Here is a 27097-nt window from a genome sequence, read left to right as displayed (position 1 = left end):
AAGCAGTGAATCATTAACTACAAGATTATAAAAAGCCTGTACTCAACAAGATAAATGCAACACCTTCACAACTATATTGCCTGAAGGAGAAGACTCTCTGAAGTCAGTACTGTGAGCACAGGAACATGACTTCGCAGCTTTGCTGTGCCTGGATTTTTATCCTTCTCCTGCCTGGCCTCACAGATGGAGGGAAACTCCTGGTCGTGCCCATGGTTGGAAGCCACTGGCTTAGCCTGCAGCAAGTGGTCGAGAAGCTCAGTGAGAGAGGACACGAAGTGGTGGTGGTGATGCCAGAAGTAAGCTGGAAGATGGAAGCATCCCAGGCATACACAGTGAAAACATACCCAGTGACTCAAACACTGGAAGAGCTGGATAATGCCTTTGAAGAGTATGCTGCAGCTCACCTGAAGGGTCGGCCTTTCCCTCTCAACATTCTAGAACTGTACAATGTCTCAGGCCATGTTTTCAGTACCTTCTTTGTTCAATGCAAGGACCTGTTCAACAGCAGGGAGACACTGCAGTACTTGAATCAAAGTGGCTTTGATGCTATCCTAACAGACCCTGTCTTCATGTGTGGACCAATACTTGCTCATTATTTGTCTCTTCCTATTGTGTTCTTCATGAGGGGATTTCCTTGCAGCTTACACTATGAAGCACCACAGTGCCCAAACCCTCTGCCCTATGTCCCAAGGCTATTTACCTTCAACTCAGACCAAATGACTTTTTTCCAGAGAGTGGAAAATGCACTGGTTGCCTTCCTGGAGCTGGGATACTGTAATGGCTTCTATGCAGATGCTATCAAGTTTTCCTCTGAGCTTCTTCAGAGAGATATGTCCCTGATGGACCTCCTGAACATTGCATCTGTTTGGCTTCTGAGATTTGACTTTGTCTTTGAGTACGTCAGACCAATAATGCCTAATATGATCTTTGTTGGAGGCATAAACTGTGCTCAGAAGAAACCCTTGAATAAGGTACGTTCTCTTTTCTCTGTATTAGACATTTTGCCAGTGAAATGTGAGTGCTGCATTTCTGGAAGCTCAGTGCTACTGAGTTGTGGTTTGTTTTTTTCTGGTAAGCATTTCATACAGTCAGGTTTTTGCAGTTGTTTTCCATAGGCTGAAATCAAACAGCCTTGATGGAAGCAGGCAATTTATTTCAATTAGTTAAGATTTTTAACACATAGCAAAAGATTCCACTTTCATCAGGTCTGACCTATATTTCTTCCACCTGACTCATGTTCCACTAGAGACCATGTTCTCAGAGATGACTTCTGCTTTTAACTCTAGGCTCAGAGTTTGGTTGTTTTTCCATGATACAGGTTTTCCAAAATGACCCATTTTTACCTCACTGTGAAAGATGAAAGTCATGCTTAAATGGGAAGAATTCATCTAAGCTGATGTATTTGGTGAAAGACATTTGGTTGCAAAACTCTTCCTACCTCTTCTACATCTGCTTTTACCAGAATTGTTCTGCAGATTTTCTAAAGCTAATCTAAATGCCTTAACCAAGTTTAATTGTTACCATATAACTAAATTTAGTCTCTAAACCACTTAGTAGCAGCAAACATTTGTTTCCAGGTGCAAAACAGGACACAAGACTCTTTCCTATGAAATTACTTCCTCACTTCTGAGTTTTGCTCCAGTATCTCTGCACTCTTGTGATACAGCATTTTTGAGCTGGAGAGCTCTTTCCTTTCTTCTCTCAGGTTTCTTTTCATAGAAACACGGAATAATAGAATTTTCAGGGTTGGAAGGGACCTTTAAGTTCACCCAGTTCCAACCTCCCTGCCATGGACAGGGACACCTCCCACTGGATCAGGTTGCTCAGAGCCCTGTCCAGCCTGGCCTTAAAAATTTCCAGGGATGGGGTTACTATCACCTCTCTGGGCAACCTGTGCCAGTGTTCCCAAGATGTTGTGTGGGACTGTGTTGAAGGCTTTGCTCAGGTCTAGGTAAATGATGTCAATTGCTCTTCCCTTGTCTATTGATGTTGTGACCTTTTCATAGAAGACCACAGGGTTTGTCAGGAACAATTTGCCCTTGGTGAAGCTGTGTTGATTATACCAAATCACCTCTTCATTATCCTTCTGCTCCAGCAGTGCCTCCAGGAGGATCTGCCCCATGATACTGCCAGGCACAGAGGTGAGACTGACAGGCCTATAGTTCCCTGGATCCTTCTTCTTTCCCTTTTTGAAAATGGGGTTATGTTTCCCCTTTCCCAGTCAGTGGGGACTTCACTGGACTGCCATGACTTTTGGAATACAATAGTTAGGGGTTTAGCAACCACATCTGCCAGTTCCCTCCGTACCTGTGGGTGTGTCCCATGAGGTGCCATGGACCTGGACACTTTCAAGTTCTTCAGACAGTCAGGAGCCTGATCTTCACTTACAATGGGCAGTTCTTCCTTCCAGCCCTTGCCATTGTCTTCTGTGACTTCAGGAGTGTGGCTGGAGCCCTTGCCAGTGAAGAATGAGGTAAAGAAGTCATTGGGACCCTCATCCTTCCCCATATCACTTGTCACTCCTTCTCCTGTTTCCTTTCTGAGGGGGACCACACCTTCCCTTGTCTTCCTTTTCCCATTAATGTACCTATAGAAATTTCTCCTATTCCCCTTGATTTCCCTAGATTTAGTTCTAACTGAGCTTTGGCTTTTCTAACCAGGTCTCTTGCTGCTTGGACAGCTTCCTTATATGCCCCCCATTCCAGCTGTCCTTTCTTCCATTCCTTGTAGAGTTTCTTCTTCTGTGATAGTGTGTCCAGGAGCTCCATGTTCATCCAGGCAGGTCTCCTAGCATTCCTTCCTTTGTCAGTATACTTTGCTCCTGGACATGGAGAAGGTGATCCTTGAATACCAACCAGATGTCCTGGGAGCCCCTTCCCTCTAGGGCTTTGTCCCACAGTATTTTGGCCAGCAGATCCCTGAAGCAATCAAAGCCTGCATGCCTAAATCCAGGGCTGTACACTTGGAACACATCTTCCTCGGTGCCCTGAGGATTTTAAATTCAAGTGCTTCATGATCACTGCAGGCAAGGCTGTCCCTGAGCCTCCAGTAGGTCACCAGCCCTACCCTGTTGGTGAGAACAAGGTCCAAGATAGCACATTGAAATACTATTTATACTGCTTATGCAGAGTCCGTGGAACTTGATTAAGAATAAGGCATATAAAGAAAATTACAATAAATTAGAATATTAGAATAATGTTATATGCAAGGCATTCTTTCATTTTTTGGCTCACAAATGGCATTTTGTAGTCTGGGAGTTCTCTGCAGGTTCTTTCCCAGCAGGCTTGAGAATGAGCCTGCAGAAACTGCACATGAAAGAAAGCTGCACTAGTTATGGAGGTGCCTGAGTGCCCAGGAGGAGCAAAATGTATCCCAAAGGCACCTGCCCAGCCACTTACTTACAAACCTTGATGATAAGAGGTTTTCACCACCACTTTGTACTGCACCAATTTAAAGCCAAGAAGAATCTGGTCCCACCAAGTTCATGAACCGATTCAGTCATGAACTCCATGGGCCATGAACTCGAGAGTTCATCAATTAGAAACATGTTACTGGTTTAGGTTATCTGGGGTACAACAGTGAACTCCTGCTTTGCAACTTAGCTTTATGCCTGATAAGGTCAGAGGTTGGATGGAAGCTGTAGGTGGACATGTGGGAAGTTTTTTTCCTGAGGTGCTTATCCTCAATGAATTGCTTCTTTGCATCAATGAAATCAAAATATTTACATTTCTTCACTGTACAAAATGCCCATGGCTATATAAAAAAGAAACAAACAACCCAAACAAACAGAGACACCAAAAAAACCCTCAAACCAAATCAAACAAAAAAACCCCCAACCAAACCACAGCAAAACAACAAGACAAACAAACAGACAACACAAATAAAAAAACCACAACCAACCAAACAAAAAACAAACCGACTCTAAGTCAAAATTCAAGTATTTTAACACTGAGAAAGAAAAACTCTGACTCATTATTTTCCCTGTACAAGCAAAAACACAGACAACATCTTTGCTGGGTGTCAATGGACACTGGAGATTCCTGCTTTCACTTGTCACCGTGGTGTTGCAGTTGTTTGCAGCAGACTTTCTGAGTCACTGGAGATCTTCAGTGTTCAAAGGAAAACTGGCCTCTCAACACACACCTCAGATTACATGTAACCACAGGCAGGGGCACTGCATTTGGCTTTACAAACAATGAAGGGGAAAAAAAACCCCAAAAAACCTGATTCACCAGCTCACAGCCTAAATCTGTGAATCATTAACTAGAAGATTATCAATAGGCTGCATGACTCAACAAGATAAATGCAACTGCTTTCTTCACAAGTATATTGAAGCTACAACCTAATTACAACAAAGAGAGAAAGAGACAAATAAAGAGACAAAGAGAGAAAGAAAGAAGAAAGCACGAAAGAACTAAAGAAAGAAAGAGCACTTTAACACCTGCTTTTAGCAAGCCCAGTTACTTTTAAGTGCCAGCACTACCCAAAACCTTGGGATTTGTTTTCACAAATTTGATTTTAATTTCAATCTAACATCAATCAATACATGGAAACTATCAGGAAAGACCCAGCCCAAGGGAGCCTCAGATACCAGGCTCAGGTCTGCTCAACCCAAGGTGCCACTGCATTCCTTAAATCATTCATCAATTCCTTGAGTGGTTCCTGGTGACTGGTTTTGCTGGAAAAGCTGAATTATTAAGTGAGAATGTGAGACTCTGGCAGGGGGCCCCGGGTCTACTTAAAATTTGTTAGGTCGGGGCAGATGAACAGACTTGGGATTTCTAGGAACATGGCTCATGGAAGGAAAGCCAGTTACTTAGCTTCTGCTGGGGTTTTGGTTTTCCTGTCCCTGTTTTGCTTGGGAGATGGTGGAAAGCTGCTGGTGGTGCCCATGGATGGGAGTCACTGGCTCAGCACGTGCTCAGCACTGGTGGCCCTTGGCCACAAAGAGCACAAAGTCATCATTGTTGCACCTGAAGTAAACCTGAATGTGAAAGCATCTGAATGTTACACTCTCAAAACATATCCAGTGCCTTTACCAAGGGAAGAACTGGGAACAAGCAGGCACTCATTTGTGAATGATCTTTTTGAGAGAAAACTCCTTCTTCAAAGAATTAATGCACTATGAAAAAGTTGAAGTCATCTCCGATCTCTACGTCTCCTCCTGTACCACTTTCCTGCACAATAAGGATCTGATGCATTATCTTAAAGGGAGTAAATTTGATGCTGTTTTCACAGATCCTGTTGCACCATGTGGAGAAATACTGCCTCTGCGTCTCTCTGTCCCATCTGTCTTCTTTTTATGGGGACTTTCCTGCAGTTTTGATTTGCAGGCTACCCAGTGTCCAGACCCCCCTTCCTATGGCCCAAGAACATTCACAGACAACTCAGGCCACATGACATTTATCCAGCGTGTGAAAACCTTACTTCTGAAATAACCAGAATCCTTTCTTTGCAATTTTGCCTATTTCCATTTGAACTTTTGGCCTCAGATATTCTCCACAGACCAGTAACAGTGAAGGAGCTCTTAAGCCATGGATCCATTTGTCTGAAAAGAATGGATTTTGTTTTTGAGTACCCCATGCCAGTGATGCCTAACATAATTTTCATTGGAGGTAGAAACTGTGGAAAGAAAAACCAGTTATCTCAGGTCAGTGATTTCCTTGATAAATTTTGGTAAGGTTTGAAGGCAAAAGGTTGTTTGCAAATACTTTGTGTGCATATAATTGTATATGTGAATTTGAGGAATTTATACGTACATACTGTAAGGACAAAGAAAATTGGTGAAAAACTGGGTTGATTTTAATTCTTTCCCACTCTTGCAGGTATTCTTCTGTAACATTAGTAGGATCTAGGCATTTTTGCTTACACAATTGTTTTCTTTGGGCTAGAGGGAAGTAGTTTATCTCTGCATTCTCACTAGTGAGGCACATACCCACCAGTGAGGGTGCTCCCCATCTTAGCATGCAGCTCTGCTTCTTCTGTTTGCCAGATTGGTATCAGTACCTGAAACTGTTTCTTTTACTGTCACATTTGGTTTTTAAAAACAATGAATCTTATCAGTTAATAGAACCATCCTTTGATACTTCATCAGTGAAGTGTTATAAAGTATCTGTTGGGAGATAATGTTCTGGTTATTCTGTCAGTCTAGGCTTATCCTTTCACCACATGGATTTCTTCTGCAATTTCTGCAAAAATGTGGGAGATTTTTGTAGCCGCTAAACATCACCAAGCCGTCTGCAACAGCTTACATGGCCTTCTGAAAAGTTTCCCCACAAGATTGTACCAATGGATGATGTAGTTCAGTAAATGCCCTTAAAAAAAATCTGGTGCATACCATCAACCTCCAGAGTAAATTACTGTATGGTAAGAATTGGTTTGGGGCAACAATTATCATAATTAGGGAAGACTGTATGCAAATCTTGCCTGCGCATTAGTGTTTGCTTCCATGGCCCTGAGGCATGCTCTTCCCAGACTAATCCAGAAAGGCATTTCTGAGTTGCTAATCCAGTTTTAAATATATCTGGCAAAAAGCATACCCATATAATTTCTCCTTCCAGACCACATTTTGTCCTTCCAAAAGGAGGTCTTTCAGGTAAATTAAATTTAAAAGCAAATTTTCCATTTTCATTAAAGCGTTAAGATATAAAACTGATAAAGAAAAAAGATTATTTTCCTTATGAAATATTAATATTTTTCTAATCTGTTACATATCAAAAATTATTTGGACTGGCAAGAGGGGAGGGATTTTCTTACACTGAAAATTCTTTGTTGGAAAATTAATGATCTGTTAATCAGCACTTTTGAGCAGAGGACTTGTTGAAGGATCCCTCATTTCCTTAAATCCCAATGTCCTCCAATACACAGCTGGGTGTTTCCCAGTCTACCTGATATTCTGATTAACATCTACCAAGCTGGCTGAAATTTTAAGAGCTGTTATTCTGTCTTTAGCATATCCATGATTATACATTTGACTTACAGCAAATAAGTCTGAAATATAATGTAGAGAACAAGAGCACAGATTGCTTAAAATAAGGGAGGTGTGGATAATCCTTCTGGACAGCACTCCATGGAATCCTCTGGAGATGGCCCTGGTGTTCAGTGCTCATCTGCAAGACATGGCCACACTGGTTCTGCTCCTCTCTGCTCCCTTCTCTCTTCTTTGTCTGTCAGTGAACGTGTCTTTTCCTTCATATGGCTATTTCCAAAGCTGGAATCATCAGGGATGTGGGAGGCTGTGGACTCTCAGGCTAAGGAGCAGTGTCTCTGTTGGCAGGGAGCCCTTGCAGGATTTCATCTTGCTGAGGGCTGTGTGGGCTCTCAGGACAAAATCAACCCCAGTAATGGCTTGGTAGCTCCTGCTTGAAGGCAGCATTGCTGCCAAAGCTCTTCCTTATCTGGTGCATTCACCACATTTATCACCTGCCCAGGTGCACTGCTGAACTCTATTCCTCGTTAGCCAGCCTTATATCAATTCAGTGATTATATATTTACCACACAGTAAATACTTGGAAGGATCAAAAGTTAAATTGTAGCACAGATTGCTTAAAAGCACAGAGCTGGAGCTACTACTTCAGCAACAACAGGGGTTTCTTTTCTGGGCAGCACTCACCAGATTTCTGCAGAAATGGCCCCAGTGCTCAGTGCTCACCTGCATGTCACAGCCATGCTGGTTCAGCTCCTGGTCCTGCTGGGTTTGGCTGCTGCTGGGAAGCTTCTGGTGGTGCCAGTGGATGGAAGCCCTTGGCTCAGCATGAGGGAAGTGTTGGACAGTCTCAGAGAGAAGGGACATGAAATTGTTGTTGTTGCACCTGAGATAGGCTTGCATATAAAACCATCAGAGAATTATGTTATGAAATTCCACCCAGTCAATTTTACTCAGGAAGAGCTGGATGAAAATTTCCAGGCATTTTTACAAGAGGTACTTCAAGAAGGATCTTTTCTGGAAAGATTTCTTAAAATATACCAACATATGAAAAGACTCTCTGATATGGCAATCTCCAACTGTGCACGCTTACTCTACAACAAATCTCTTATGCAGTATCTCCAGGAGAGTAACTTTGATGCTGTCCTGACAGACCCTGTACTACTCTGTGGGCAGATCCTGGCTGAACATCTTGCAGTCCCTTCTGTGTTTTTTTTGAGAGGAGTACCATGCAGTTTAGAATTTGAAGCCACTCGGTGTCCCAGTCCCCCTTCTTATGTCCCCAGGATGCTCACAGACCTTTCAGACAACATGAGCTTTCTGCAGAGGGTAAAGAACCTTCTCTTTGAAATCCCCAATACTTTTCTGTGTGATTTTGCCTTTCAACCATATGAAAAACTGGCTTCTGAGTTCCTCCAGCGTGACGTGACTGCTCCAGATCTCTTAAGCCATGCTTCCATTTGGCTCCTGAGGTTAGATTTTGTGTTAGACTATCCCAGACCTCTGATGCCCAACATGATTTTCGTTGGAGGAGTGAATTGTGTTCCCAAGAAGCTGCCTCAGGTGGGTCATGCTCTGTTTTAAATTCTTGCTGAGATGGATTGATATGTTTACAGAGGTGGAGCTTTGTATTGCAGATGGGAATCAAATGCCTGTTTGGGCTGATGTAGACAATCAGTTATGAAAGAAATTATTTTTCTGTTGCTTTCTTCATCACGATCTATTTTCTGTGTGGGCAGCTATGACTTTCACTTGTAAATTATGCTCAGTTGATCACAGAAACCAAAGAAAGTCAGAGCTTGGATGGGACTTCACAAAAGATCATCAAGTCCAAGCCCCCTTCCAGAGCAGGGTCACCTACAGGAGGTCACACAGGAACACCTCCAGGTGGGCTTTGAATGTCTCCAGAGAAGGAGACTCCACAACCTGCTGGGCAGCCTGTGCCAGTGCTCTGTCACCGTCACAGTGAAAAATGTTTTTTCCTTATATTTATGTGGAAACTCTGATGCTAAAGCTTCTACTCATTGCCCCTTGTCCTGTCATTGGACATAATTGAAAAGAGCCTGGCTTCATCCTCCTGGTTCTCTCCCCTTACATATTTATGAACATGAATGAGGTCACCCCTCAGTCTCTTCTCCAAGCTGAAGGGTCCCAGCTCCCTCAGCCTCTCCTTGTAAGGAAGATGTTCCACTCCCTTCATCATCTTTGTGGCTCTGCACTGGAGTCTCTCAAGCAGTTCCCTGTCCTTCTGGAACGGAGGGGCCCAGACCTGGATACAATATTCCAGCTGCAACCTCACCAGGGCAGAGCAGAGGGGAAGGAGAACCTCTCTTGACCCCAGGATGCCATTGGCCTTCTTGGCCACAAGGACACATTGCTGGCTCATGGGCATCCTTCCATCCACCAGCACCCCCAGGTCCCTTTCAGCTTTGCTGCTCCAACAGCTCAGTCCCTGGTGTACAGTGGTACTCGGGGTTGTTCCTTCCCAGATGAAAGACTCCACACTTGCCCTTCTTCTAATTCATTAAACATCTCCCTGCTCAACCCTCCTGCCTGCCTAGGTTCCTCTGAATGGCAGCACAGGTGTCAGCCACTCCTCCCAGCTTTGTGTCATCAGCAAACTTGCTAAGAAGACACCCTGTTTCCTCATCAAGGTCATTGATAAAGATGTTGAACAGGACTGGACCCAGCACTGGTCCCTGGAGGACTCCCCTAGTTACAGGTGTCCAGCTGGACTCTGCACCACTGATCACCAGTCTTTCACCTGAATTGTGCAGCCAGTTGTTAGTCCATCTCATTGCTCATTCTTCTATCCCACATTTCCTGAGCTTGCTCAAGAGGATGTCATGAGAAACTGTACAAAAAGTACCCATTCAGTTACAAGATCGCAGAAAGCTGTCAGATGAGACAAGAATGATTCCCCCCTGGTAAATCCATGCTGACTGCTGATAACCTTCTCTTCCATGTGCTTGATGCTGTTCTCATGATGTCTACTTCAAATCATTTTGCATAGAATAATGTGGAACGTTCTGCCTGAGTGAATGATGCATGAACAGCAGGCAAGTCTCAGAGGTTGTCAAAGCCAAGCAGTCGGGTGCAACCCATATGACTGTGGAAATTGGTTTAGCAGGGTCTGCTATTTACAGAGAAGTGCACATCAGAAGGCTGTCCTTGGGCACCCTTGCACCCTTCTCTCTTCTTTGTCTGTCAGTGAATGTGTCTTTTCCTTCATATGGCTATTTCCAAAGCTGGAATCATCAGGGATGTGGGAGGCTGTGGACTCTCAGGCTAAGGAGCAGTGTCTCTGTTGGCAGGGAGCCCTTGCAGGATTTCATCTTGCTGAGGGCTGTGTGGGCTCTCAGGACAAAATCAACCCCAGTAGTGGCTTGGTAGCTCCTGCTTGAAGGCAGCATTGCTGCCAAAGCTCTTCCTTATCTGGTGCATTCACCACATTTATCACCTGCCCAGGTGCACTGCTGAACTCTATTCCTCGTTAGCCAGCCTTATATCAATTCAGTGATTATATATTTACCACACAGTAAATACTTGGAAGGATCAAAAGTTAAATTGTAGCACAGATTGCTTAAAAGCACAGAGCTGGAGCTACTACTTCAGCAACAACAGGGGTTTCTTTTCTGGGCAGCACTCACCAGATTTCTGCAGAAATGGCCCCAGTGCTCAGTGCTCACCTGCATGTCACAGCCATGCTGGTTCAGCTCCTGGTCCTGCCGGGTTTGGCTGCTGCTGGGAAGCTTCTGGTGGTGCCAGTGGATGGGAGCCATTGGCTCAGCATGAGGGAAGTGTTGGACAGTCTCAGAGAGAAGGGACATGAAATTGTTGTTGTTGCACCTGAGATAGGCTTGCATATAAAACCATCAGAGAATTATGTTATGAAATTCCACCCAGTCAATTTTACTCAGGAAGATCTGGACGAACATTTCCAGGCATTTTTACAAGATGCACTTCAAGAAGGATCTTCTCTGGAAAGATTTCTTAAAATATACCAACATATGAAAAGACTCTCTGATATGGCAATCTCCAACTGTGCACGCTTACTCTACAACAAATCTCTTATCCAGTATCTCCAGGAGAGTAACTTTGATGCTGTCCTGACAGACCCTGTACTACTCTGTGGGCAGATCCTGGCTGAACATCTTGCAGTCCCTTCTGTGTTTTTTTTGAGAGGAATGCCATGCAGTTTAGAATTTGAAGCCACTCGGTGTCCCAGTCCCCCTTCTTATGTCCCCAGGATGCTCACAGACCTTTCAGACAACATGAGCTTTCTGCAGCGGGTAAAGAACCTTCTCTTTGAAATCCCCAATACTTTTCTGTGTGATTTTGCCTTTCAACCATATGAAAAACTGGCTTCTGAGTTCCTCCAGCGTGACGTGACTGCTCCAGATCTCTTAAGCCATGCTTCCATTTGGCTCCTGAGGTTAGATTTTGTGTTAGACTATCCCAGACCTCTGATGCCCAACATGATTTTCGTTGGAGGAGTGAATTGTGTTCCCAAGAAGCTGCCTCAGGTGGGTCATGCTCTGTTTTAAATTCTTGCTGAGATGGATTGATATGTTTACAGAGGTGGAGCTTTGTATTGCAGATGGGAATCAAATGCCTGTTTGGGCTGATGTAGACAATCAGTTATGAAAGAAATTATTTTTCTGTTGCTTTCTACCTCACGATCTATTTTCTGCCTGGTTTCATCCTCCTGGCGTTCACCCCTTCTATATTTATAAACATGAATGAGGTCACCCTTCAGTCTCCTCTTCTCCAAAGTGTATACCCTGCTCCCTCAGCCTTTCTTCATAAGGCAGATGTTCCACTCCCTTCATCATCTTGGTTGCTCTGCACTGGAGTCTCTCAAGCAGTTCCCTGTCCTTCTGGAACTGAGGGGCCCAGACCTGGATACTATATTCCAGCTGCAACCTCACCAGGGCAGAGCAGAGGGGAAGGAGAACCTCTCTTGACCCTAGGATGCCATTGGCCTTCTTGGCCACAAGGACACATTGCTGGCTCATGGGCATCCTTCCATCCACCAGCACCCCCAGGTCCTTTTCAGCTTTGCTGCTCCAACAGCTCAGTCCCTGGTGTACAGTGGTACTTGGGGTTGTTCTTTTCCAGATGAAAGACTCCACACTTGCCCTTGTTCTTCAATTATTCAGTAAATATTTGAAGGGACATCAAGGATCATCTGGTCCAGTCCTTCTAATATTACTGTTTATTTGAGATGTCTCAACACCCTTTCGAGCAGAGACTTAAAGCTTTGCAAAGTGGGTGAATCCACCACCTCCCCTGGGAGACCATTCCAATGTGTGTCTGTCCTCAGAATGAAAAAATTTCCTCTTGCATTCAATTGGAATCTCCCCAGGAGCAACTTGTGCCCATTGCTCCTTGTCTTGTCCAGGTCACTCTTTGTAAATAGGGAGTCTGTCTTCTTTGTAGCTGCCCCTTAGGTACTTGCACATTGTAATAAAGTCTCCCCTAAGCCTTCTCTTCTCAGTGTTGAACAAACCCAGTTTTCTCAGCTTCATTACCTTTTACAATGCATTTTGCCCTGCTTGAGCTCATGAGTGTCTGAGGTACAGCAAATATCTTCTTTAGGACTAGTATCCTGTAGCTTCCAAGTGCTCTTTAGAAAAAGGAATGTTTCTGTTGTTTTATGGCACAAGACTCTTGTTTTTCACTGATATGGATAAGAAGCTTCTTTTTTTCTCAGTCCTGGGTCCTGTTTACATCAGGACTTCTTTTCCAGCTCTGCCCCAGGATGGAGAAGCCTGTTACAAAACACAGTGAATAGAAGTCACTGTCCTAGCATCTATCAAGCAGTGGAGCTGCTCACCCCAAAGGGGCATGGAAAGCTTGATCTCCATTCCTGAGTCATTTTGTTTTTCTGTTAAGAAAGTTTTTGTGTGATTTGGAATATGGTACACTCAAAAGATATGTTTGTTTGGAATGTGCCATCAGTCACCAGAGTGCTTGATTTGCAGGCTGTCATAGGTCAGCAGTTTAATTCATGAATTTGGTTAGATCTGACAGTGCAGAGCTTTTCAGTCATTCTTTTATTTGTCTGAAGAAACATTCCTTTGTTTTGCAGATCATAGGCCAGCAATGCTCTGCTGGAAACACCAACATTGCTCTTAATGAAATGCTTTTAACTTCTTGACAAGAACTGAACAAGAGCTTCTCTGTGCATCACTCCCCACAGTTTGTTTGAGAAGGTGTTATTTTCTTCCCTAATCTCAAATCACTGCAAAGCCAATTCTCTCTGAGGTCCCTTCCCCACACCAGGAAACTGCTGGTGCTGCTGCTAGATGGGAGTCATGGGTCTTGTGTGCTTGCAAATGAGAACAGGCAGAGGGGGCTGAAATAGCTGGACCTACATCTGGAAGAACAGGTCTCCCACTAAACGTCTGGGGGAAAAAAAGCAAGGAGATAGACCCACTACTGGTCTCAAAGGAAGACATGGATGGACCTTTCCCATCTAGGAGGTCTCAGAGGAAGAGTCATTCTAGAAGAAATCTTCCCAGGATGAGGAGGGAACAGCTCTATCCTCCAACACCCTCAGCTTTCATGCTGGAGGTGGGCACAGCCACTGTATAACAAAAGAGCACACTCTGCACCAGCCTCAAGGGGTTATTCTGAGTCCAGCTCTTGGGGCTGTTATCGTCTTATGGAGGAACTTCATCAAAATTCTCATTTGTGTGTTCCTTTGCAGGAGCTTACAGTGCTTCCATGATGCTTAACATCTAATTTTTGTCGTGCTTCCATCTTCATCAATCTCCTCAGTCCAGAAACCATCCTGAACAGCTCTTCCTCATCTGCTATGGGGCCATTGGCCTCCTAGAGATGAGTCTTCAAAAAGAGGGGTGGGAGGCTCAGGTGAGCCTTAGTGGCCTCTGCTAGGCTGATGTGACAGACTCCTGCATTTGCAAAGGGTTCTGACACAGTGAGACTATCAGAAGTGCAGTCCCAGCCAGAAACATCCCTGCTTCCTTCTTGGGACATTCTTTACTGTTCATCTATTAGAAACACAGAGGCATTTTCATGTGCATCCACTACACACCACCAGAGTGCGGAGTTACTTGAACTTAGTACTTGCGAAGTAGCTATTTATCAAATGAATGGTTACACATTGAACAGACAGCAAATAAATATGTTCAAGGATCAAAAGTTAAATTGTAGCACAGATTGTTTAAAAGCACAGAGCTGGAGCTACTACTTCAGCGCCAACAGGGGTTTTCTCTCTGGGCAGCACTCACCAGATTTCTGCAGAAATGGCCCCAGTGCTCAGTGCTCACCTGCATGTCACAGCCATGCTGGTTCTGCTCCTGGTCCTGCCGGGTTTGGCTGCTGCTGGGAAGCTTCTGGTGGTGCCACTGGATGGGAGCCATTGGCTCAGCATGAGGCAAGTGTTGGACAGTCTCAGCCAGAAGGGACATGAAATCGTTGTCGTTGCACCTGAGATAAATGTATACATAAAACCAGAAAAGAGTTTTGTTATGAAAAAGTACCCAGTCCCTTTAACACAGGAAGAGCTGGATTACGCTTTCTGGAAAACTAGCCAAAATGTATTTGAAGAAGGATCTCTTCTGCAAAGATTTCTTATAATGTATGAAGGAGCCAAAAATACTTCTGCCATGTTCCTGTCTACCTGTACATACTTACTGCACAACAAAGAGCTTGTCAGATATCTTGAGGAGAGTAAGTTTGATGCAGTCTTTACAGATCCAATACTACCCTGTGGGCAGATCGTGGCTGAGCATCTTTCAGTTCCTTCCATAGCTTTTTTGCAGCAAATGCCATGTGGTTTAGAATTTGAAGCCACTCGATGTCCCCACCCCCCTTCTTATGTCCCCAGGCTGCTCACAGACCTTTCAGACCACATGAGCTTTCTCCAGCGAGTGAAGAATCTCCTATTTGACTTCCTAAATTCTTTTCTGTGTGATTTTGTCTTTCAACCATATGCAAAACTGGCTTCTGAGTTCCTCCAGCGTGACGTGACTGTAACAGATCTCTTAAGCCACATTTCCATCTGGCTCATGAAGATAGACTTTGTTTTACACTATCCCAGACCTCTGATGCCCAACATGATTTTCGTTGGAGGAGTAAACTGTGCTCACAAGAAGCTGCCTCAGGTGGGTTATGCTCTGTTTTTTGTTGTCATTCTTGCAGACTCTTATATACTGTGAAAATTTGTAACAACAGTTTTGTTAGACAGGTGGGTGATAGCAGAAGGATTTCAAAGTGCTTCTGCTTTTCAAAGAGGTCACTTATTTCAGTGAAGGCACCCGAATACCACAATATAAAGACAGAGAAAGTACTGTGTATTGAATTAAACCTGTGAATCTCCCCATTGGTTCTGTGCCTCTGCTCAAAGCGAGCTTTGACATTAGAGAAGGTTGCTCAGATCCTCTTTACTCAGGGCTGCTGATGTGGTGCAAGGCAGACATTAATTTAAGGTGGCCTTCACTCATCCTGTGGTCTAAATTGTCATTGCTGATTTTCTTTACATCCCTGTCTTTTTTTCTATAAAGAAGAATTCTCTATGTTTTGAATCCTTGTGGTTTAGGAGGCCATTTGCAGGCCTCCCAGTGAACCTTCTAAGTAAAGTAGGTCCCGTTAGTTCAAGCTGTTCCATTCTATGTCTTGTCAAGTTTTGAATATCTCCTATATCCTTTATAATGAAAACACTTTGTTATATCAAATTTATTATTGTATTAAATGCAGATTTTCCATGCTGCAGCATGTATCTGTTGCCCCTTCTACTGTAACTGAATCTCTGAGAAGAATGTGGCTTTCTCTTCTTTATGGTCTCCTGTTAAGGAGACAGCGATAGGATCTCCTGTGCCTTCTCTCCTGAATCCTGAGCAAGCTCATCTTTCTCATCCTCTTTTTCTCTGTCACGGTACCCAGCTCCTGGCCATCTTTGTGGGTCTTGGACTTGCTCCAGTATGTCATTGTGTTGTACTGGAGAGCCCCAAAATGGGCACGTGTCTTCTTATGTCTCTCAGATATTAAACAGAGGAGAAGGATCACCTCTCTTTATTTTCTGGGTTCACTCCTGCTTTAATAGCCCAGGATGCTATTGCCTCCTTGGCTGCAAGGGCAGTCTGCTGACTTCTATTCAACTTCTTGTCCACAAGGACTCTGGGGTAATTTCCTGCAGAGCTGCTGTCTTTCCAGCTGGAGTGCAGCCTGTCCTGGGGCAGGTGGTTGTCCCATCCCAGCAGCAGAACTTTTTTTGTGCCTTTGCTGACCTTCGTGAGGATCCATTTCTCCAGCATGTGGCATTCTTTTTGCGTATCCCACACCAGTGATGCTTCTTATTTAAAGTATCAACTGGTATAATAAAAATAAAGTGTAAGTTTGCTTACTTTAATCTTGTACAATGAATGTTGGATTTAGTTAATATTTTTTTTTAATTTGCATTTAAATATACTTTGTTGTTTATAGAGTAACATCAGAGCTTCTGGTCTTAGAAATAACTATTCCTGTCAAGTAAGCTTGACAGGTACTGGCTTTGCAAAACAGTGAAATAGGTCTTATTTTTCAGGAAAAGCTGTATCTCATACAATAAAAATGGACCATTTTTAAGAGGATTCATTCTTGGCAGTCAGTCTAGAAAAGCAGAGATGGAATAAAATGTATTGCTAAGCCAATGAAAAGAATGACAGAGAATCCGTGACAAGAGGCCTCTAAAATCCTGAGAAGGCAAAAGGGGAACTGATCTGTGGTCTCTCCCAATACTTATAACTAACACTGAAATGAGGCAACAGCAAGCTTAGATCAAACAAAAGGCAGCACTTGTTCACACCATGCACACACACACACACAAAATCTGCCCCTCAATGCCAGCAGGTTCTTTTCGTAGATAAAAAATGACTTTAGGAAGCTAATAAGGGGTACATTACACCCAACTTTCTACTTTAGCTTTACTTGCTGATGATAGATATCCTTCTTTCACTATTGCCTTTGGAATGGGCTGAACTTGCTCTTCACCTACTGGACTTCAGTCTCCAAGTTCATATACACCTGAAATGGTGTCTGTGTGCCACTCAAAATCCAGTGACACAACTTCTACAAGTGTGCCGCTAGCCTTGAGGTGGGTTTTGGTCAGATTTTTTTTTGGGGGGGCTTGGGTTTCTTTTTTTGGTTGGTTGGTTTGGTTTAGTTTTGTTATGTGGGGTTGTTTTTTTGTTTGTTTTTTTCTTTTCCCTTAAAAATCTTATCATAGCACCTGCAGAAGCAGCTCAGAAACTGTTCTCCCCTTCTTCTAGCAAGTACAGGACTCAAATAGGGACTTCTCTGGGTTTATACCACAGGAAGACTTATAAACTTCTTTTGAAAAGCAGCTACTAATAAGAACCTTCATAAAACATTTGGCCCATAGCTTCTCACCTACAATCTGTTATGGCCCCTCTTGAGCAAGGACCACATATTCTGCTGTGTCAATCTTTATATAAAAAAGGTGTTTGGTTAATGTGTTACCCAAACTCTGGTGACACCACTGCTTGGTGTGCTGGTTTCTGCTTGCCATGCAGGACATCGTGTGTGAACTCCAGGCACCTTCCTGGAGCAAGGGTGAAAAGAGAAAGTTGAAGGTTTAGGTCTTTTGATGTCAAAGGTGCAACACACTTCTTATGGTACAAGCTTTCTGGAGAAGCTCAGTGGCCATGGAAGTTGGGATGCAGCACTCCTGATTTCATCTGTTACAAGACAGACAAGTGCACAGCGACTCACTTCAAACAACCCTGATCCAGAAAAATCCCTTCACAAACAGCTGCTAACTCTGCTAACCAAAGACCCTGTGAATTGTTCTGAATCATTCATGATAACATAATGCATGGAAATGCTTCTTGCTTTAGATCCCTTGGTAGCACTCTTATCTTCTTATCACTCTTCGAGCACAATGTAGAACATGATCTTTGTACTCCAACAATCTATCTTAGCAAACAATTTGTAGAGGTAAAAATTAAAGACCATCAAGTTATAAATGAGGTACAACTGGTTTGTGCTTTTATATGCTCCTTGTCAGAAGAAGGAACAGCTCATTTTTTTTCCAGCTGACAGTCCCATGACTATTATGTGGAAACACCAGATTCACGCTGGGCTGCTTCTTTTTCTTTCTTTCTGGAATTTGGCAGAAGGTGGGAAGCTCCTGGTCGTGCCTCAGGATGGAAGTCACTGGCTGAGCATGCGTATGGTCCTGGAGAAACTCTGGCAGAGGGGGCATGAAATTGTTGCAGTGATTCCTGAAGCCACGTTGCTCATGAAAACCTCACAATCCTTCACCATCAAAACATACCCGGTGCCTTACACGCAGGAGTTTGTGGATAAATTCTACCATTCTATTGGTGAAAAATGTCTTGAGAACCCCTTTTTTTTAGAAAAAATTACATTTTTACTCAACAATTTATCGGAAGTGACAAACATGTTCTCTTCCTCTTGTCGTCATCTCTTGTATAATGAAGAATTGATGAAGTACCTCCAGGACAGCAAATTTGATGCAATTATGATGGATCCTGTGTTGCCCTGTGGGCCAATTGTTGCTGAATATCTCTCCCTCCCTTCAGTGTACTTCCTGCGTGGTCTTCCCTGTACCTTAGACTACAAAGCCAGCCAGTGTCCTAGTCCTTTTTCTTATGTACCAAGGACTTTTGTGTTTAGTTCAGATCACATGACATTTGTGGAGCGTGTGAAGAACTTCCTGGCTGGGATTTCAGAGCAGTTGCTTTGCTATCTGTTTTATTTAAAATATGAGAACTTAGCTTCTGAGTTTCTTCACAGAGAAGTAACAGTACTGGAACTGTTTAGCAAAGCATCCATTTGGCTGATGAGATACAACTTTGTTTTTGAGTATCCACGCCCAATAATGCCAAACATGGTCTACATTGGAGGCATCAACTGCGAGCAGAAGAATCCTTTATCAAAGGTTTGCCCTTGTTTATCTTGAGGGTATTGCAGCATTTATTAGCAGTTATTTAAGATTTGCTTTTTTTGTAATGCTTCCGACAGTAGTATTTGTGTTTGAGGCAATATGTGATCAAATACTAGGACAGCATGATTTGGGAGTGGGAATCTCAGACTCTCATAGATGATCAGAAGAATTGCACTGAAAGCAGCTGAAGAGTTTCTCTCCAGGAGAACTTAGGTGAACTTGTCTAAGCTATGCAGATGCCTAGGTATAGCTCAGCTTGTTGTAAATGTGACACCAGAATATTAGACAAGCATGGCATTTATGCTGCATTATCTAGATAAATGACAAAATAATTCTAGGTGGCATGATTTAATATCTCTAACAGTTATGGAACATTGATTAATTGAAGAAGAGTCAACTGGGCAAAAAATGGAAATGTGGAATTAATGCTGTGGCCATTCCCAGACACACTGTGATGTAGAGACTGATGAAGTGCACGAATAACACACTAAAACTTAGCAAAATGTGCAGTCCAAGACAGCAGAGGGAGCTCTAGATTTAAGTAAAAGCCGTGGAAGTTGCAATGAAGAGGGTGACTGGGAGAAGCCCTCAGGATTCAAACTATTTATCTTCCTTCCGTAACCCGTTAAAATCTCTCTAGTGTGCAGTGCAAATGATGCAGTTGCCTGCTGCTTATTCCATTTTTCAGCCCATGGTCAAGTTGCAACATCAGAAGTGATTGCTCAGGTTACATCATGTTTACTACTGTAGACTCAGGCCTTTCACCTGGTAACAGGTGCAATATAGAAGCATATCAGAAGATAAACCTTATCAACACACTGGATATCAAATCTCTGTCAGTCATTGCTTCTTGTATAGTCTCTGAGAACACAGGGTAATCCAAAAGTCAAACTTTCATTCTGAGTTTTGTGTCCAGTCAGCAGAGCAGTTTCAAGGCAGGGAGTTCACCATTAGCTGGGTGTTTGAAGGCAGTGGCTGCTTGGCCACGAGTTACCTCCCATTCATAACTCAGCTGAGCCTTTCAGTGGGACCTGCAGCCAACTGCTTGACACTTCTCCCTCAAGCATTTGAATCCTCTCACGTTAATTCAAGCATTCAGATTTCCCTGGCTGCTTAAGGCCTTCACTGTGTGCACAGATGATAAACCCAACCTTTGCCCACAGTTAAAAATTACTCTCCTTTCTGCCCACAAACACACAGTTAAAAATTAAACACTTACCTTCGTTTAGATTAAAGTGCAAAGTACTCCACGATTTGCTCCTCATCCCCTGCAGCTGTTTAAAACCTCTCTGACAGCACCAGGAAAATGGCTTCTTCTGATCCAGGCTTGAAATCCCTTGCCTCCTGGACTGTGTTTTTCCTGCTCCCGTGGACTTTTTCTGAAGGGGGAAAGCTTCTGGTTGTACCTATCGATGGCAGCCGCTGGCTCAGCCTACGCCTGGTTGTGGAGCAGCTCAGCCAGAGGGGACATGAAATCGTGGTGCTTGCTCCAGAGATAAGTTTGAGGATAGGCTCCTCAGCGCATTATACCCTGAAAACATACTCTGTGTCTTACACCAAGGAGTATGTGGAGGCGGAATATAAAAAGATGGGCCACAGGAGTTTCACACCTCAACCCTTCTGGGAAAAATTCTCAAAAATGGCAAACATTACAGCCATGTTCTTTGATTCTTGCAAACGTCTTCTGTCTAACAAAGAGCTGATCAAATATCTTGAAGAAAGCAATTTTGATGCTGTCTTTATGGATCCTTTTTTTCCATGTGGACAGATAGTGGCTGAACATCTCTCCCTACCTTCTGTGTACCTGGTCCGGGGCCTGCCGTGCAGCCTGGACTTCCACGCGACCCGCTGCCCAAATCCTCCATCTTATATTCCCAGGTTTTTCACTCACTATACAGACCACATGGCATTCCTCCAGCGCCTGCGCAATCTCCTGGCTAGCCTGAGCAGTTCCCTGGCTTGTAGCTTTCTTTTTTCACCCTATGATGATTTGATCAAAGAATTCCTGCACCAAGAGGCGACATTGCTTGAGCTGTTCAGTCACACGTCTATTTGGCTGATGAAATATGACTTTGTGTTTGAGTATCCCAGGCCCCTAATGCCTAACATGGTCTTGATTGGAGGCATAAGCTGCACTCGGGAAAAACCATTATCCCAGGTTAGTTGCCTTTTCTTGCCTAGTTTAGCTACAACTGCACTTGCTTGTTCATCATTGGATGGATCTCCCAGCAGTAACAAAAGTAACAGGAGAAGGAGTGAGGCTGCAGTGTGTAGGAAAGCTCTGCACCCCTTGTGCAATTAGTAGATGATTTTATGGCAGGCCTCCAGATTCCCAGACAAGCATGCATGAAGAGCTGGGCTTTTCCCTCAGTATTTTCCAGGTGCCTATTCCACTAGTTCAGTTGTGTTTACCTCTTTCCAAAGTTCAGTTCTAGCTGGGGTAATGCAACTGGAGAAATACACTGGTCTTCTGCCCTTGAGCAGATGACCCATTTCTGCAGGAATGTGGCACTGCAGGACAGTGGCAGACCTGAATGAAATCCTCACACCCCCAGTGAAGCAGCAAGAGATCTTATTCTGTATAAAATACTCTGTCCTAGATCTAGACTGCAACTATATTTTGCTTGAACTATGCCAAACTTCCTAAATATGGGATATTTTCTACTAAGAAACCCTCCAAATTTTTAGTGCTTTATTTCTCCGTAAGTGACTACTACCTGTGTTTCATAAAGGTCATTTATAGCACCCACAGATACAAGCAGATGTTGGTTTAAAAAGACTTCAGTAAAATAACCCACCTGTTACCAAAGTAGGATTACAAAAAGTTTCGTGCTGGTAGTGGTGTTTCTGGGCAGAAAGTCAGATCTTAGCACATGAAAACATTTTAAAGAGCAGACTAAAACTGATGTGACTAGTCCCACAAAACAATAAACAGAGTTCAATACATCCTGAAATAGCTGCATTTGCTTTGCTGCACCAGGAACTGCCAAACAATTTTGCACCAAGAGCATGTTTGTAATTTGGGGAGGATTTGGGGAGTTCCCAGGTGCCTGTGAGTTCATACAGAACATAGGCCCAAGTTCCCATGCAGACATCTATGATGCCATAATTCACTGTGTGTCTTCAGAGAAATCTGGTAAAACAGAACCAAGCCCTAAAATTAGACTTACATCTCACCTTGCCTGCCTCCGGGAGAGCATAAGGTTTGCTCTTCAGGTTGTAGCTATCTCTGAACCTTTGATGACTCCTTCTCTTTGGGATCCAGTCTGGAGCAAAGGGCCACGACACTCTGGTCAGCTACAAAAATACTTAATGGAGTGCTAAATATTCACTCAGACCCTAGAGACAACAATTCAATTGCCAGGCTTATGGGAATATTCAGTTTATTTTATTACTTACTTAATTACTTTATTTTAATACTTACTTAACTATGATGCCTGGAACAATTCCCTCTAGTTTTGTCTTTCCTTTCCTGGCTCTGCCAAGTATTTTTCTGTGGCATAGGATTTTTACACCAACCTTTCAGCTGTTTTAATGCTCCAGCAGAGTCTTTTTGTACTTGGATTCTAGTGACAGATCTCCTAGTCCTTCTTTTATTTAAGACAAACAAACAAAACAAATTTTAAAAGTGGCAGTGCTTCAACACTATCACACTCAAAGCAGACCAAGTAAACCCAGATACTTGAAGTTAGAGCTATCTGCTGTCAGAGGACTTTTAGAAATCTTAATTCTCTCTTGCAGCTGCATGGTCTGAAAAGAAGAGCATCAACTCTAAATCCAGAGCATCTAACTTGCAATAACTGAAAATAAACCACATGTTCCCCTGGGGATTGGAACAGCATCCTTTTTACTGCACAGAAACCAATGCCTTTGAGCTGCAGGCTTTGTTACATGACTGTTTTAAAATAACTTTTTTCTCATGTCTCTGTTCTCTGTTTTCTCATCTCTGTTCGGGCTTCAAATCCTGAAAACACTCATGTGCCTCTAACAACTTTCTCCACCCACCTGTGCCCTTTTTTTCCACTGGGACTCATTTTCTTACAAATAACAAATTTGCCTGATCCTAATTTTATGTTGACTGTTCACATTATTACCTTCCCATACAGTTTTTTGGGGGAACATGACAGAAACTACATGACCTGGAAGGGACTCGGGCTAAGGCTGTGCTTTCTGTTGGCAGGAATTTGAAGAGATTGTGGACGCCTCTGGAGAACACGGCATCGTTGTCTTCTCGCTGGGCTCCATGGTCTCTGACATTCCTATAAAGCAAGCCAGAGAAATTGCAGATGCCTTGGCAACAATCCCTCAAACGGTATGGTTTCCCTCTCCCCCTTCCAGCACTCCAGTTCAACACCATTCCCACACACAGCACGGGATTACCCTCAGCTTTCAGTGTCCTTGGTCGTCCCTTCTCTGCTCCCTGATGCCAGAAGAAACTATGACCCCAGTTGCTCTGAATGGTGGAGCAGGTCTTCTGCATTGCTCATGGTTTTAGCTGTGCTTTTTTGAGGAAGAGGGCAATTGCTGAGAACTGACACTGTGGTTACTTCCCTTACAAGGTTTTGTGGAGATACACGGGAAAGGTCCCCCCCAACCTGCCAAAGAATGTAAAGCTTGTCAAGTGGCTGCCACAGAATGATCTGCTAGGTAGGTCTGAGATACCTTGAGTGATACCAGTGTATTCCTTTTAATCTGATAATACTGTTGGGAAGGTCCTGTTAGCATCATCTCTGCTGACCCCCTGCATCACTGTGGGTCATAGGAATACTTTACACCCTTCACTGTTTGAACCAGAGCTCATCTAAAACAACAGGACATGGTCTTAAGCTTTACCAGGGGAGGTATAGGTTGTATATTAGGAAAAAATTCTTTCCAGAGAGGGTGATCAGACATTGGAATGGGCTGCCCAGGGAGGTGGTGGATTCTCTGTCCCTGGAGATCCTTAAAAAGATACTGGATGTGGCACTCAGTGCCATGGTCTGGTAACCACAGTGGCAGTGGATCAAGGGTTGGACTTGATGATCTCAGAGGTCCTTTCTGCCCCAGTTGATTCTGTGACTCTGTGATTTAAATATGTATTTGATTACAATTTCAAAATTGCCAAATTACTAAAGAACAGTTTGGAAAGGTGTTCCAACATTTGGCTACACTTGCTGTCAAAAATGGGGGTCTCCATCTCTGACTATCCAGTCTCATAACCCAGACATGGATGTTTGTTATGTTTTTGTCTACTGAACTGAAATGAAACCCCGATTAAGCATTTCCAGACAGGCTGTTGGGCTTTTCAAGTGGTAAAATTTTACATGCTACTGCCAGGGGTGCAATTGTTGGCTAGAAAATACAGCTCAGCTGGGGGAGATCTGCAAAATCAGCAAATAGGAGATCTGGTGAAAAAGCAAGCAATGGTAACATCCTCCTTAACCTCACTTGGTTCTGATTTCATCGTAAAATCTGAGAAGCTTTGGAGGATTATCCCAGGCTTTCCAGAGATTACCCAAACTAGGACAGAGCTCTACAACCCTAGTTTCATTCAATCCCATGTAATGTCCTGTCCTCTGCAGACAAATCTGTCCACAAATAATGATTCACATTACAGCCAAAAGGTCTTAATTTATACCTACCAGTGCCATTTTTGTACGAGGGTTTTTGTGTTTTTTTTTCCCTAGGGATGTGTTACTGTGACTTAACAAACCAAAAAGCTAAGCAAGTCTGTCTTTCCTCCACAGCTCACCCAAAGACTCGTGCCTTTATTACCCACGGAGGTTCTCATGGTATTTATGAGGGGATATGCAATGCAGTGCCCATGGTACTGATGCCACTGTTTGGAGACCAAATGGACAACGCCAAGCGAGTAGAGTCACGGGGAGCAGGACTGACACTGAATATACTTGAAATTACTTCCAAGGATCTCTCCACTGCCCTGAAAGCAGTTATTAATGATAAAAAGTCAGTAACAGCATAGCTTTCTTCTTCTAACGTTGTGTAACACCAGCACTCCAGCTTTCAGCTTAACAGAATACTAATCTACTCTAGTCATGCCTCCTGGGTTACATCACTGAGGAGCTGGTGCTTGCCCAGGGTTAACCTTGTCCTGTCCCTGGAACAGCACCATCCTTCTCACTGCCTGGGATTATAATCACTAATGTGAAAGGATGGAGGTAGCAGAGAAGGTGGGGTATAAGTGCAATGGAAGAAATCAACCTGGCACAAGATGTGTCACCTGTTTAAAGCCAAGTTTACCAGGCAGTGATGTAGATGGCTTTGACACACCACAGGAGAAAAGGCACCCTGTGAAGGGATATGTGGCAAACTGCTTTCCTTCCCTAACTCAGTGGAGACATCAGTCAATGGGGAGCACTGAAAAGGCTGAAAGCCTCAATTGCCTGGATGATTTTCTTTGCACGAGGGATACCCTGAGTTGCTGTCTGCACAGCAACAGGAGGAAGCAGACAAGTGGCAGTGCCTCTTGCTCTACTGCATCAGAAAGCATTGCCTTCCAGCTGGCAGGATAGCTCTTATCAGTCATTTATTTTACAGATCACTTTTCTCAGTAATTTCTCCCCCCTCCCCACCCCAGTGCTCCTAAAGAGATGTATGAGCAGTCAGCTGCAGACTGGCTCAGCAAGGGTGGACAATTCCAGCATGGAGCAGGAGGAATATGTGCAGATAGGCTGAGGTGGCACAGGGAACTACCTGACATTGCAGCAAACGTGCCCTAGGTGTCTGAAGGCATCACAGCCAAGGGGAGCTTTAAGCCATACCCTCCTTTTTCCCTCTCCCATTCCCCACTCTCATGTGGGCTTCCCAGTTCTTGGCATCCTCTTACCCATCACGTTTCTGAAAAACAGAACCTCATTGCCCATTTCCTAACCACTATTCTTACAGCAATACTACAAAGTACTAATGCACCCTGCTCTTTAGCTTGACAGCTTTTCTACATCCAGTCTCACATCTCAGTCAGTGACCTTCACCCTTCATCCCATTTTCTGCTTCTTTTTCTAATACCTTTTCTCCTTTGTTTGTCATTGAAAAGGGCACTTTTCTGGGCCTGTAACTTTGCCATTATCCTTCTCGTGGGGTGGTGATGGTAGAAAACACCACCAGAGGAGCCCCCAGGGGCCATCAGATAACTGGGGGCTCAGTCTCAGCAGCCCAGGGAACTGAAAACACCCGATGTCTTTTCTTGGCAGGTACAAAGAGAACATCCAGCGCCTCTCAGACCTCCACCTCGACAGACCCATCCACCCCCTGGACCTTTCTGTGTACTGGGTGGAGTTTGTAATGAGACACAAAGGTGCCCCACACCTGCGACCTGCTGCTCACGACCTGAACTGGATCCAGTACCACTCCCTGGATGTCATTGCCTTCCTCCTTGCTGTGGTGCTCCTCTTCCTCTTCATTTCTCTGAAGTGCTGCCTGTTCTGCTGCCGCAGGTGCTGCTCTAAGAAAGGAAGAACAAGAAAGCCAAACAAACCAAAGTCCCACTAGCAGATGAAACCAGTGATAAAAGGCCTCTGCTCCAGACCAGAAGGATCAGAGAACACCTCAGATTTCATTAAAATAATTGCTGGTGTTCAGTCAAGGAATAATAGCATTATTTTAAACTAGCACCACAAGAGGGATTCTTTCACTCAGATGATTTTTTTTTTTCTTAATTAAGAATTGGTTGTTAAAAGTAATTTCTATAGGAAATCTCCAGTCACTTGAGAAGATACAAATGTGAAGCCCTAGGCTTCTTCTAGGCTGCCATGTCTTGGTATACAGAGGACTCACAGGAACATTTCCTTTAACCTCTATAGGCAATGGAGATATGTAAGGATTTCATAAGATTTTGCTTCAAGGGCTTTAGGAGACCAAATTTGATGTATTCTGAGACTGACAAGTTTATCAAGCACTTTGAAATTTTGTATAACTGCTGTTATAAAAGGGGGAAATGTTTTACACTGACAACATGCATCACTTAAGCCAAGCCAGAAGAACACCTTGAAGGGGGGTTTGTGCTTGTTTATAGTAAAGGTTTTTGGCAGGGAAGTTGTTATAGAGCCACTGGTGATTTATCCAAATTCCCCACAAGGCAGAGTGCTGTCTCTGGAGCTTACCTGTTAGGTGATGAGATCTTTGTAAGCAGTGCTTATAAAACCAAACTGATTTACTCTTTGCTAAAGGAATTTACTTTTGTTCAGGGAAAGACACAACTCCCAGCCCTATAAATAAATCCCCAATACTAACAATAA

The 27097-nt window shown here is 43.6% G+C and overlaps 3 protein-coding genes across 6 annotated transcripts; all 3 read left to right on the top strand.

The window, feature by feature from the left end:
- Nucleotides 1-47: 47 nt before the first annotated feature.
- On the top strand, nucleotides 48-27097 carry LOC139797585 (UDP-glucuronosyltransferase 1A1-like). Of its 4 annotated transcripts, none has more exons than XM_071747109.1 (5): nucleotides 48-971; nucleotides 23044-23175; nucleotides 23423-23510; nucleotides 24590-24809; nucleotides 26054-27097. In XM_071747109.1, exons 1-5 carry the CDS (start codon nucleotides 126-128, stop codon nucleotides 26349-26351), a joined length of 1584 nt encoding a protein of 527 aa, XP_071603210.1. In that variant the 5' UTR covers nucleotides 48-125; the 3' UTR covers nucleotides 26352-27097. The 4 variants fall into 4 exon arrangements, with proteins under 4 accessions (XP_071603210.1, XP_071603211.1, XP_071603208.1 ...); XM_071747110.1 differs by lacking the exon at nucleotides 48-971 and adding an exon at nucleotides 14141-15060; XM_071747107.1 differs by lacking the exon at nucleotides 48-971 and adding an exon at nucleotides 17950-18857.
- On the top strand, nucleotides 7587-8541 carry LOC139797589 (UDP-glucuronosyltransferase 1A1-like). The gene has a single exon (XM_071747112.1). It carries the CDS (start codon nucleotides 7628-7630, stop codon nucleotides 8507-8509), a length of 882 nt encoding a protein of 293 aa, XP_071603213.1. The 5' UTR covers nucleotides 7587-7627; the 3' UTR covers nucleotides 8510-8541.
- On the top strand, nucleotides 10542-17378 carry LOC139797588 (UDP-glucuronosyltransferase 1A1-like). Its single transcript, XM_071747111.1, has 2 exons — nucleotides 10542-11451; nucleotides 17203-17378. Exons 1-2 carry the CDS (start codon nucleotides 10591-10593, stop codon nucleotides 17257-17259), a joined length of 918 nt encoding a protein of 305 aa, XP_071603212.1. The 5' UTR covers nucleotides 10542-10590; the 3' UTR covers nucleotides 17260-17378.

This window comes from Heliangelus exortis, chromosome 6, assembly GCF_036169615.1.
Source record: "Heliangelus exortis chromosome 6, bHelExo1.hap1, whole genome shotgun sequence".
Classification (NCBI taxonomy): Eukaryota; Metazoa; Chordata; class Aves; order Apodiformes; family Trochilidae; genus Heliangelus; species Heliangelus exortis.
This window is presented reverse-complemented; position numbering and strand designations above follow the sequence as displayed.

Coding starts and splice junctions, on each gene's coding strand:
- LOC139797585 (XM_071747110.1), top strand. CDS start 14,200: ATGGCCCCAGTGCTCAGTGCTCACCTGCATGTCACAGCCATGCTGGTT. Junction 15,061..23,043: donor CTCACAAGAAGCTGCCTCAG/GTGGGTTATGCT, acceptor TTCTGTTGGCAG/GAATTTGAAGAGATTGTGGA. Junction 23,176..23,422: donor TGGCAACAATCCCTCAAACG/GTATGGTTTCCC, acceptor TTCCCTTACAAG/GTTTTGTGGAGATACACGGG.
- LOC139797588 (XM_071747111.1), top strand. CDS start 10,591: ATGGCCCCAGTGCTCAGTGCTCACCTGCATGTCACAGCCATGCTGGTT. Junction 11,452..17,202: donor TTCCCAAGAAGCTGCCTCAG/GTGGGTCATGCT, acceptor CCCTTCTTCTAG/CAAGTACAGGACTCAAATAG.
- LOC139797589 (XM_071747112.1), top strand. CDS start 7,628: ATGGCCCCAGTGCTCAGTGCTCACCTGCATGTCACAGCCATGCTGGTT.